Source organism: Excalfactoria chinensis, chromosome 18, assembly GCF_039878825.1.
Source record: "Excalfactoria chinensis isolate bCotChi1 chromosome 18, bCotChi1.hap2, whole genome shotgun sequence".
In the NCBI taxonomy this organism is placed as follows: domain Eukaryota; kingdom Metazoa; phylum Chordata; class Aves; order Galliformes; family Phasianidae; genus Excalfactoria; species Excalfactoria chinensis.
In genome coordinates, this window is record NC_092842.1 from 5,777,864 (window position 1) to 5,789,158 (window position 11,295).

General features: G+C 54.8%; 2 protein-coding genes across 8 annotated transcripts in view; one reads left to right on the forward strand and one right to left on the reverse strand.

Moving 5' to 3' along the window:
* VAV2 (vav guanine nucleotide exchange factor 2) overlaps positions 1-4,438 on the reverse strand; it is a 96,725-nt gene extending 92,287 nt beyond the window's left edge. For all 7 annotated transcript variants that reach the window (XR_011905522.1, XM_072352443.1, XM_072352441.1 and 4 more), the window contains exon 1: positions 3,850-4,438. Coding sequence is in view for 6 of the 7 variants with exons in the window: in XM_072352443.1 (XP_072208544.1) it covers positions 3,850-4,053 (204 nt within the window). In the remaining variant the exon portion in view is untranslated. The remainder of the gene's footprint in view (positions 1-3,849) is intronic.
* A 2,835-nt stretch (positions 4,439-7,273) lies between these two features.
* Positions 7,274-11,295, forward strand: BRD3OS (BRD3 opposite strand). The gene is made up of 2 exons (XM_072352496.1): positions 7,274-7,512; positions 7,624-11,295. Exon 2 carries the CDS (start codon positions 8,108-8,110, stop codon positions 8,375-8,377), a length of 270 nt encoding a protein of 89 aa, XP_072208597.1. The 5' UTR covers positions 7,274-7,512; positions 7,624-8,107; the 3' UTR covers positions 8,378-11,295.

Sequence of the window (11,295 nt, forward strand, 5' to 3'; positions counted from 1 at the left end):
TCTGTAATGAGGCCATTTTTTATAGCTGCTTTTGGAACAGAACTCGACTTCAAGAAGCAGAGAGTAAATAAAAAGCAAGGGGACCTGAGCGGGGTAAATTGGAGCTGCTACAGAGCAGCATAGAGATGGAGAGCAGAAGGTGAGAGGGATCAGCCTCCCTCTGCCTGGGAAACCACCACTTGGGAGCACAGATACACTGTCCTATAGGGGAACCACTCTGCCCCTATGTGGTGTGACACCTGTGTGGGTGACACATTCCACCCACCCCTGTGTGGGTGACACATTCCCAGCCCACCAAGCTGGGTTCTATTGGTGCCATGGTGCTGGGTTTCAGCATTGGAGCCCACCCGTGCACCACCTGCCAGCTCCAGTAACAAAGTATTCAAGTTAGAATGAAAGTTAGCTGCTGTCAGGACTCATTGAAGCAATTACAACCATCATAGTTACAAAGCTCCAAGTGGCGCAGTGAAGTCCCAAAGCCTCGTGAATCATTGCTGCACAACATACATCAGTGCTCCCCTGTCTTCCTTGTACCTGAGGGAGGCGTTTGCAGCAAGCCAGCTGCTCCCAGTGTCACAGCAAATGAGTGCCTACAACACCAGTAAGTGGGACTATGATCCCAAATTATTCCCATCTTCCAGAGGACGGGCAGCTTTGCAGCTCAGGCAGGTGTGCAGCATCACACAGCACCGCGTGCTGCTCTATGACAGAGCAGCTGAAGCATGGGGCCAATTATATTTGCTGCATCTCTGTCTCAGGAGCCCTAATAAGACCTCCAGGCACTGCAGGCTGAGATGGATTATCCACAAAGAGATGTCAATATGCAACAAATAAAAACCCATAATGAGCTGACCGCTGCTGTCAAGCTGACGTCTGTGCACACAGATGCACCCAGACACGTGGTTGCTTAATTTCAAGCATCCAGGAGATAAAAATCACTAAGGTTGGACAAGATCTCTGCAATCCTCAAGCCCAACCCATCCCACTGGCCATGTCCCTCAGTGCCACATCCACGGCCCTCCCATGGAGGATTTATTTGATCCAAGGCACATGCAAATCAAAGAAAGAAGTCAATCTGCAATCTCCCTTGAACATGCAATGAGCAGCCTCACCATGCTGAACACAAGTGAAAAGTCATTCCGTCTGCATTTGGCCTGAGACTTTAACCAAGTGATGATTCAAAGCTAATTATTGATGGAAATCTCAAGCTCACAGCTCTCCGTCTCACAAAGAGAGCATGGGGTGGAGAGCAGCTGCACTGCACCATGACGGGCAATGGGGAGAGCAGCAGGGTGCTGGGTATGGCTTTGTGTAGGAGCAGGGAGGGTGAGCTGGAGGGTGCTGCACCCACCCACATTTGGGTATCAGAATGCATCACAGCGCTCTTAGCCAGCTGGCAAAACTGCTTAAATTGCCCCCAAAACCCAATCACAATAATCGACGTGGCGATCAATAAGTGCTGAGGGCACACAGTGCAGCCCCACTCCTACCTCTCCAGAAACAGCCTCCACAGCAAAAGCAATTAGCAGAAATGAAGTTTTACTCCAGGCTCATCGGCAACGGCCTCACATCTGCCAACTCTCAGAACAGAGCGGGGTTTTAAGGCTTCTTCCTGCTCATTATGTCTCTATAGAGGCTCAGCAACTTCGGGTGGGCAAGCAAACAGGGTCACCCTGTCCTGCCAAGCATCACCAGGGAACCCTGCCTCTGGGATCCAGCAGGAAAACAAGCAAGCCTGAGGTCACAGCCTCCTTGGGTTTAGCAAATAAATGAGCTAAAGGAACACAGCCTGGTGCCACAGGGTAAAGAACTGCAGCAACATGGAGTGGGAGCACAGTGGGAAGGGGAAACCGGGTCACCCCTCTGCAGCATGGGGGGACCCCTGCAGCCTCACCAAATGCAGAGCTGAACCCGTGCTCCAGCTGCAAGCAAAACCAAACCAGCAGGGATGGGGGAAAGAAAGAAAACACACGACAGCGTTTGGATCTTTGCTGAGATGGGATTTCACCTCTGGCCTTTGAAGTGGTGCTCACCTCAGGCAAAAAGCTGTTTCTCCTTACGCACCTGCACAGCCCCATTTGATTCACTCGGAAGGGGGACGACAGAGCGTTGCTGGGTGTTTCAAGTCTGACACACGTGCTTTGTCCCCTGGCACTTCAGATAAATGAAGGAAACTCTCTGCACAAGGCAGGCAGCTGGTGAGTCAGCCCAGCCTATCAGCCTGAACACAACATTTAGCACCTACAACCACCTCTGAAGTTTGAACACACACTGTCTTGCACATCCCAGCCCGTGTCTGAACACATCACCACTGTTCACACCTCCCTCAGGCTCAGCTCAGCCCCCCCTCCCTCTAAAGCCAACAAAGCACTGGGGTATTGCAGGCAGAAAGCAATGGGGGACAGCGGGGCTGTGAGCTCCATTGAGCAGCTCCTACCCTGCAGAGGCAGCAGGAACTCCTTTCCAAACTGCAGCTGGGACCTTCCCCCAGATCACAGCTGCCATCCTTAAACCTGATCTCATGTCCCTCAGGGCAAGGATTCAACCCAACCCAGGTTCACAGGGCTACAGTATTTCCTTGAAAGAACAACCCCAGGTTGCACCATTCCCAGCGTGTTCTAACAGCTCCAGTGGGACAGTTTCTATTTGGTCACAGCTGCCCGCACAGAAGGCAGTTTGCACGGTTTACAGCCTGCAGAGCCAAGGGGAAACCCCCAGCATTGCTGCAGCTCAGGAAGAAGCATCATTTCGTGGTATTCACACTCAGCATCAGGCCTGAGCAGCTCCCAGGTGAGCCCACCTTGAGCACACAGCTCCCCAACCACACACAGCTGTGTGCTGCTGGGAGAGAGGGCAGGACAGCCCCAAACCAACCTCACATTGGCACAGAACTCCGGCACAGCAAGGGAGAGGCACTTGTGGCCACGCAGCGTGCTTGCACAGCACAGAGCACAACTCAGGATCACGTTATACATTAGCTTTCCATACTGAGATAAGCAGAATCTCACGTGCCCTCGTGATCGTGAAGTTTCCCCTCCCTGCTCACCGAGGGATCCTCAGCATAAGGGACGGGACTGCATGGTTTGCTGTTTGCAATCGATTTCACTTCCCGATTCCCATGCAAATACAGCACCAGCTCGACACGCAAAAACACAAGCAGAGCGTTTGAAGCCGAAACAACCAGAGCCGCTTTGAGGTTCGTCTCCATCAAAAACAGTCAAAAACTGCAAAACACTTCCAAGGAACGGAATCCTAAAGCTTGACAGTTCCCGTATCTCCGAACCAGGGTGGGAGCTGGGCAGGAGGACGGCAGGACAAGGAGAGAAAGGGGGGAATAGCCATGAGGACAGCAGGGAACGCAGCGAGAATGTGGATGGGAGCAGCGCGGAGCGGCCCGAGCACCACCGTCCCCGGTGCGGGAAGGGGCTGCGGGACGACCCTGAAGGGAGACCGGGATGTGGGGAGGAGGAGCGCGGTTGTTGTTTTACATTTTCCTGGGGAAACTTTTGCTCTCAAGGTCAGTTTCCTCCCAAGGCAAAACTAGAGACCGCCGGCTCCTCCAGCGCATCAAAGCCGTATTAATGGCCCGGAAAGTAATCACGCAGCCTTAAGCTCTGTTAGTTGCTTTTGTTTCCGGATGATGTAAATACGGGAAAGAAGTTTCCTTCTCTCCCGGGGACGGAACCCCCAGCCCGTTCCTGTGGTCCCCCCGCAGAAGCTGTGCGGGAGCCGAGGAGGCGATGCAGACATCGGCACAAACCCGCCCCATCCACGCATTCCCACGAAGTTTTGCGCCAACAACCACAAAGAACCCCACGGAACCCCGACCCCCCTTTTCTCCCTTCTTACCTGGGACATCTGAGGCCTGAAGTTGATGTCTTTGAGGTCGATGGAGCCGGGAGAGAGGTTGTGCAGCAGCTGGCAGAGCAGCACCCCATCCCGCAGCGCCTGCGCCAGGTCGAAGACCACCGCCGAGGGCCAAACCACGCGGTGGTTGGGGGGCAAAACTTTGCAGTCGATCAACCACCGCCCGCACTGCCGCCACTCCTCCATGGCCGCGGTCCCGCTCGCTCTCTCGGCCTTCCTCCTTCCTCCTCCTCGCTGCTCAGCGAGGGGCTGCTCCGCTCCGAGCCGCCGCGCTACGGCTCCGCTCCATCGCCGCCCGCCTCCCGGGGAAGCATCGCATCGCTCCTCCGCGGAGGAGGAGAAGGAGGAGGAAGAGGAGGCGGGGGACGGCGAGGAGTTTTCCGGCGGAGGGCTGCCCCTGTGCGGCCCCACTGCCGCTCTCAGCCGCGCCGCATCGCCCCGTGGACAAAGGAGCCGCCGCCGCCTAAGTTGCGTCCTTTCCCCCCCCCACCCCCCTGCAGGCGCTGCCCCGAGGAAAGTTGCGGGGCCCCACCTGCACACAGCACAGTTCGGGCTGCCGCCGCACCGGGTGGGAGTTTTCTGCTCCCCCCGCACAGCCCCGCAGCCCCCGCCCCGACGGGAGGAGCTCCCGGACCGCCCCCCCCCCGCCCCTTTGTCTGCGGGAGCCCCAGCCGGGCCGGGGGCGGTGCGTTGCCGCCTCCGCTCTTTTTCTTCCTTTCTTTTCCTTCCCCCCGCTTTATTTTCCTTTCTTTTTTTCCTCTTATATCCCCTCTCTTTCTCCTCCCCGTTTCCTCCCCTTTGCTTCACTCAGAGCCGCCCCGCTCTGCAACCCCGACATCCCCAACCCCGCACAGCCCCGCACAGCCCCGCACAGCCCCGTCCCGCTTTGTCTACCCGCTCTTCAGCTCCCGTTTGGGCCGCAAACACCTCACGGAGCCGTAAACCCAAACAAACGATCGCGTTCCTTCCAAACACAAAGGCGACTCCGATAATGAATCACCGACGTCTTTATGACAGAGCTCATCTCTCAGCCATTCGGTCCTTGGCAGTAAATTCTTGCACATCTCTGGTTTTCACTGCTGACATCCATCCAGCTCAGCGCGGCCTCTTTAAGGATCAGCTCTGAGTTTTCTCCAGGGATCCTCTCCCAAGAGTTCACCAATCCATCCCCATCACGGAGATGCAGAGCTGGGTGCAGAGCCTGGGCTGGGGTCAGCAATTCACATCAATAAAGCAAAGCTGACCTCAATGGAGCAAAATGGGGATGGAGAGAGAAGCAACACCACCCATCTGAGCCTTCATTTCCAGGATGGGGAGGAGGATCCAGGACTTGTGTGGTGCCCAGATCCCTGCAGGGGAGCAGGGATGGAGCAGCACCCGTATGCCCCGGCCCTGCAGTCAGAGCTGTGCTGTGCCCCAGTTGTGCTCAGCAGCACTGAGTTAAAGCAGTGCGTCCTTGTACCCAGATCTCTCTTGTAACAACTTTCTCACTGTTAAAGCTCTTCGTTAATGTTTTCTCCTGCAGGAGGTGTGGAAGGGTTCGCTGCAAGCTGGGCTGCCCAGTCAGCTTAGGTTTGTGGGTAGAAAACTACAGAGGGGTTTGCTCCAGCACACTGATCAGGGCTGTTGGCAAAGGCCTGGCTTTTTACTATGTGGTTATGAGCTGAGTTGGGCCCCGGGCACTTGGAACACTCACAGCAGTCTGTGGGGGTGGTGCCGAGGGAAGTTTGCCTCTCACCCACTGGGAAAACAGAGGAGAGCAGAGATAGCAGAAAACTAACAAAACAGCAGCAATAAAAAGAATAGCAAACAATATATAGATGGGTGAGGCACCCAGAGGTGGACATCTCCCTCTGCTGGGTGCAGAGCTGTACTGACTGATGCTGAGACTGAGCCTGAGAGATTAATCAAGGGTGCTGGAAAGATAACAGCAGAAGGAACACAGTGAGAGTTCCATACTAAAACAGTCTCGGTAATGGAGTGCAGGCCGGCAGTCAGTGCTACAGGGGGGTACTGAGCTGAGAAGGGCTGTGGAGCATGAGGGTGTAAGTGAGGGTATGGAGATGAGAGGAGACCCTCCAGGACCCCCTCTTCTTCCCCCCCCCACCGTTCCGAGGCAGCCAAGTCCGTGTGCTGCCATCGCCCCCTCCCGGAGCGGAGCTGCTTTACAACGTGCCGTTCAAGATGCTCCTGCACTTCCCAGACCCCTTGAAGTCAACACATTGTGATTAAGAGCTCCCCTACTTTGTCACTTTGGGGTTATGGGTTGGATCAGAGTTAGGGTTACAGTTAGGGTTCTGGTTATCTTTATGGTTAGGGTTTGGGTTACAGTTAGATTATGGTTAAGGTTACAGTTATGGTTAGGGTTATGGTTAAGGTTACAGTTATGGTTAGGGTTATGGTTAAGGTTACAGCTATGGTTACAATCAGTTACAGTTATGGCTACTGTTATGGTTTGCATTGCATGGCACTGCAGCTCCAAGGGTGGTCATCCTGACTTAAAGAGAAGTCCGTCCTTGTTATATCAAAGGAGATAAGCACAAAGATGAGTACAAATGCCGGGTCTGAATGACACCATCCTGACTCATCTCCTGTGTCCACTCAATCCACCTCCCCACACATCCCGTGTCCAGGTGAAGTGATTGCAGCCCTACTGCCCTGTGCTTCTCTATGGGGCAAGCAGAACAGCAGCCCCAGCACTGCACAGGGCTCTCACCTTATCCCTTCTGCTTCTTCCAGGGTTTATTTTTAGTGGGGAGGGCCCTGCTGGCAGCTGGCACAGGGTTGTGCTGCAGTGGATGGATAGAGGCAGCTGTTGGCTTTGGGGCTGCAGTTCCCCCCACCTTGCCATGCTTTGTGTCAGCAATGCAGCCACTCACACAAGCAGCACCTTCTGCTGCGCTCTGAGTTCCGGGAGGGGATTTCAGAGGGGATCAAAGCACTGTGGGGGTGAATCTACTCCACCAATGTAGATGTATATACCATGAAAATCTTGCAGCTGCTTCCAATTAATGATTTCAGACTTTAAGGATTCTGCAGCCTCCACCAGGTGGGGCTTGGGCTGATTCCTCTGCGCTGCCTGGAGGCGGACGGAGCCGCAAAGCCGCGACATTTCCAATAGTAAACACATCCACAGCGCGCTCCTTCGTGCGCCTCCCTGCCTTCCCTTTGTGTTTGGTCTCTGTCTCCTGGGAGCGGGGAATGCGGCGTGTCCGATAGAAGCCAACCCCACGCAACAGAGCAGAACGCGGCTCCCTCCGGCCCCGAGCAGCGGATGAGATCAGATGGCGCTGAGGCTGCAGGACGTAAGAAGATTGCGAGTTTAAATTTAGCATCACCAGGAAAGGAGCGAGCTCTCCTCACAGCGCGTTTCGGGCTGCGTTAGCCGGGGGTTGTGTGGGGGGCTCCCATGGACGGAAAGGCAAAGCCCACCGCAAGGATGCTGCGCTCACGGGGCTGCGGGGATCCCGACGAAGCGGCTCCCCACGGGTTTCCCGCAGCGCTCGGACACGCGTGGAGCGGCCCCGCGTTCCCCCTCCCCTCGCCCGGGCCGGCCCCGCTGCTGGCTCCGCCCGCCGTGATGCGCTCGGGAGGCGTCTCCGCTGCCGCCGCTCCGCGGAGCCGAACCGAACCGCGCAATGGCGGGTATGGGAAGGGGGAGCGGGTATGGGAGAACGAGGCCGTGTAATGGGGATGGCGGTGAGGGGGGATGCGCGGGGTGGGCCTCGCCGTGACCCCTCGCTGTGCCCCCCCCAGGTTGAAGCGGAGAAGCGAAGAGGAAGGAGATCGATGGGCGGCGAGAGACCTGGAGCGGCGTCTCGGCCTGCAGAGATGGATGCGTGATCTGCAGAGCGCTGTCCGTCCGTCCGTCCGCGTGCAGCACAAGTAGGGGGGGATCCACGCGTCGTGGTCGCTCCGCTTCGCCCCATCCGAGCGGCACCTCGCCAGCCCCGCACTCAGAGCTGCTCGGAGCGCAACGGGACACGCAGGCACCGCCAGCCGAACCGCGCCGCGATGTCGCCGCTGGGTGAGCTGCGGGAAGGCCCCGCGTGTCCCTCGGGCGAGGTCGGGCTGCCCGTAGGGAGCGCTGAGTCCGCGCGTCCCCTGCCCTGAGCCGGCCCGGCACCGGCTGCGTCCCTGGGATGCTCAGCCCTGAGAGCAGCGCTGCAGCCGAACCGCTCCGACCCGACGGGGCGTATTTCGGGGGGAAGTTCTCATCTCTGAAGGTGCCCTTGAGCAGATGAGTGACAAAGTAATGAACGGGCGGGTGCCCCTGCCTGAAAAAGCCTTGTCGGAGGGCTACGCGAGGCTGCGGTACCGGGACACGTCGCTGCTCATCTGGCAGCAGCAGCAGCAGAAGTTGGAGTCTGCTCCTCCCAACACGTACCTGAGCCGCAGCCGCAGCATGTGGTACTCACAGTACGGCAACGAGGCCATCCTGGTGCGGGACAAGAACAAGCTGGACGTCTCCAGAGACACGGGGCAGTCCAAGTTCTGTGCTATCATGTAATTTGGTGTCGGAAATCTGCACGTGGAGACGAAGCAGGATTGCATCACCCCAAGCACAGGGCTGCTGCCAAAGCAGGGCATGGGATGGGGCTGAGCAGCTGCCAGAGGTTTCAATTGCTTTGTGCTGTCAGTGGCATCTCATGTGGTGTGTTGTTGTGTGCGTACAATGGAAACTATCTTGCTCAGGGTGTGAGAGCTGGCAGTGTCCAAGTGGACCACGTGTGGCTGGGATGGCTGTACCAGAACTCCTACCTGGGACAGAGGGTGTTGTTAATTGAGTGCCCAGCACTGCAGTGTAACACTGGGCTGAAGGCACAGCCCAGCCTGGACATGTCACCCAGCAATGCTGGGACACGGGCTCAGCTCCAGGTCAACCAGGACCTGGCATTGACCTCAAGGTGGATCATTTACCTGTCTAAAGTCAGGCATCGTGTTCTATTTATCCCAAACCTCTCCCTTTAAATAGAGTTCAAGCACTTTATTTTAACACAGCGAAGAACTTTCTCCCTCCTCCCCCTTCCCACGTGTGCTGAATGCTGGAGCACAAAGGCACCGAGCAGCACACACCTGTGTTACCCTGAGTGGATGCACTGCAAACCACGGGCAGCTGTTTGTAACGTAACTATTAATGCATGTGTGTGTGTGTTTGCTGCTGTGTGTGTGTATGTGTGTGCTCATAAAACCAAACTTGCTGAGATGGACCTCTGTGCTTCACCCACCTGTGTGTCGCTCTGTGCAGATGCTCCTCTTGAGGCTCGATGGGATGAGCTGGGAAACGTTCTGATGTTGTTTGCTCGACATGGAAAGCAACGCTCAGCAAACGAGCTGGACTCAGGAAGCTGCAGGGTTGGGCAAAGCAATGCCTGGGCTGCAGGACCCAGCAGGTGATCCTAGCAGTGTGCTCACATCACTGCAGGCTGAGGGAGAACAACAGCACGTCCCCCACCGCCCGCTGTTTCTTTTCTTATAGAACCCCCCACCTCAAAAAGAAAATAGATTTATTTTTTTAATTTCAGTAGGAAAGATGATGCCGATGTTGGCTGTAAGCAGCCCCTTTTTGTTCACGTGGCTGGTAACCAAAATGCAGTTCAAAGAGTTGAACTGTTCAGGAAAGCAAAGCATGTGTCTGCATTCCTCCAGGGTACGACAGCATAGAGAACCATGACCTGTCCCCCTCCATCCCTGAGTGTGAGAGCATTTTCCATAGCCGAGTCCCCATTAGTCACAGTAGCTTCGTGGAGTGGCTGCTATGAAGCGAGCGTTGCTGCAAGCAGTGGTGTAGATGCACTCATTGAAAATGCTGCTGTAACCTCTTGGATAAAGTGCATTAAAATGATTTGAATGCGTTGCTGTATGCATGCTTTGTCTTTTTACTTCCTTAGCACGGTGACACATAGAAGCTGTTGTCTCCCAGTCAGCCCCAGCAGGGCACTGCTGTGCACGGTCCCAGTTCAGTTACTGTGGGTAGTGGTGTGAGCCAACCCACCTCCATGTTCTGTTCTCAGCCTCGAGAAGCAGAGCTGCTCTGCTGCACCAATAGCTCAGCTAGGAAATGCCACAAGGAAACAGCCTACAGAGGGATGGATGCTATAAGACGTGGGGTTTGGTGTAAAGGGCTCTGCAAATAGAGAACAAGACTGCTGCAAAGAGAGGGGTCTGCCCCACTGATGGGGCTTCAGAGGTTCAGCTGCAGAAGGGGAAGGCAGTGCCTGCCTGTAGAGAGAAGCTACTGGAATAAGGGGGAAATGAGCTGGAGATCATTGATAGAGGCTATAAAGGCAAGGATGAAAAAGCATTTCCTTGGGAGGAATGACTGTCAGCACAGAGCTGCGCCGATACAACAGCAAAGCAAAACAGGTTTGCTGGAACCTACGAGATCAGAGCATTTAAAGGCAGTGAGCAGGAACAGGGTTAGAGAAAGATTAACTCTGCTGGATCCTGGCTGCTGTAAGGCCTCAATATAAATAAAACACCAGGCACACATCTGAGAAAAAGCCAACAGAAATAAACACCTCCAGCAACCAGAATAGCTTTTGGCCACTGTACAGCAATGCCAAGAACTCTGCTATGATTGTCAGCAGCCCCTCCTTCCCCAAATGCACCTCCTGTGTCTGGGCTGCACCAGGGTGAGCTGGTAAGGAAATTCCCTCTGGTTCCTCCAGGTCTTGGGGGCTCCAAAACAGTCAGCATTAAAACACAGGTGATGTTTTCAACCTCCTCTCATGCAGCTCAACTTACCTCCATCAGCTGCAGCTCTTACCCAAACTCAAGGGGGCAAAACCTCATCCCTTGGCTGCCCCAGTGCATTAAAGCAGTCCAAATCTCCCCCTAAAGCAGAGGTGCTTTTTGTCCATCAGGTGCTGAGCTGCCACAACTCAGAGCTGCTCCAGTTCACACCTGGGGCTGCAAACTGACATCCATGTTACCTCCAGGCTCCCAGCATGGGGATGTGCAGCTGGTTTGTGCTCCTCTGTTGGCAGAGCTCTGCAGCTGTAATGCAAAGTGATGGAAGGGAGAGAAGGGGGAAGGGGATCCAGAGGGTAACAAACCACACACACACAGAACTATTTGTCTTTTTATTATGAAAACAAAACAGATGCCCCCGGGACCAGGGTCCATCACCAGTAACATCAAAGATTACTTCCTAACTCCTGTCTTCATTCAATTTCTGTTGTGTTTGAGGCCAGCAATTTGCAATAAACAAGCTAAACTACTTACACCGACTTCTCTTTTTTTTTTTTCCTCTCTTCAGTAACTGACATTTACAGGAATATACTAGAAATGGCACTAAAAAGTTGTAAGAAAGAGAGAGAGAGAGTTACGGTAAATTTGCATGCACATCATACAGAAAAGTAACAGCTTTTTGTTCTTAAATATTCAAAAAAGAAAAGAAAAAGGGAGATAAAGGAAAAATGCAAA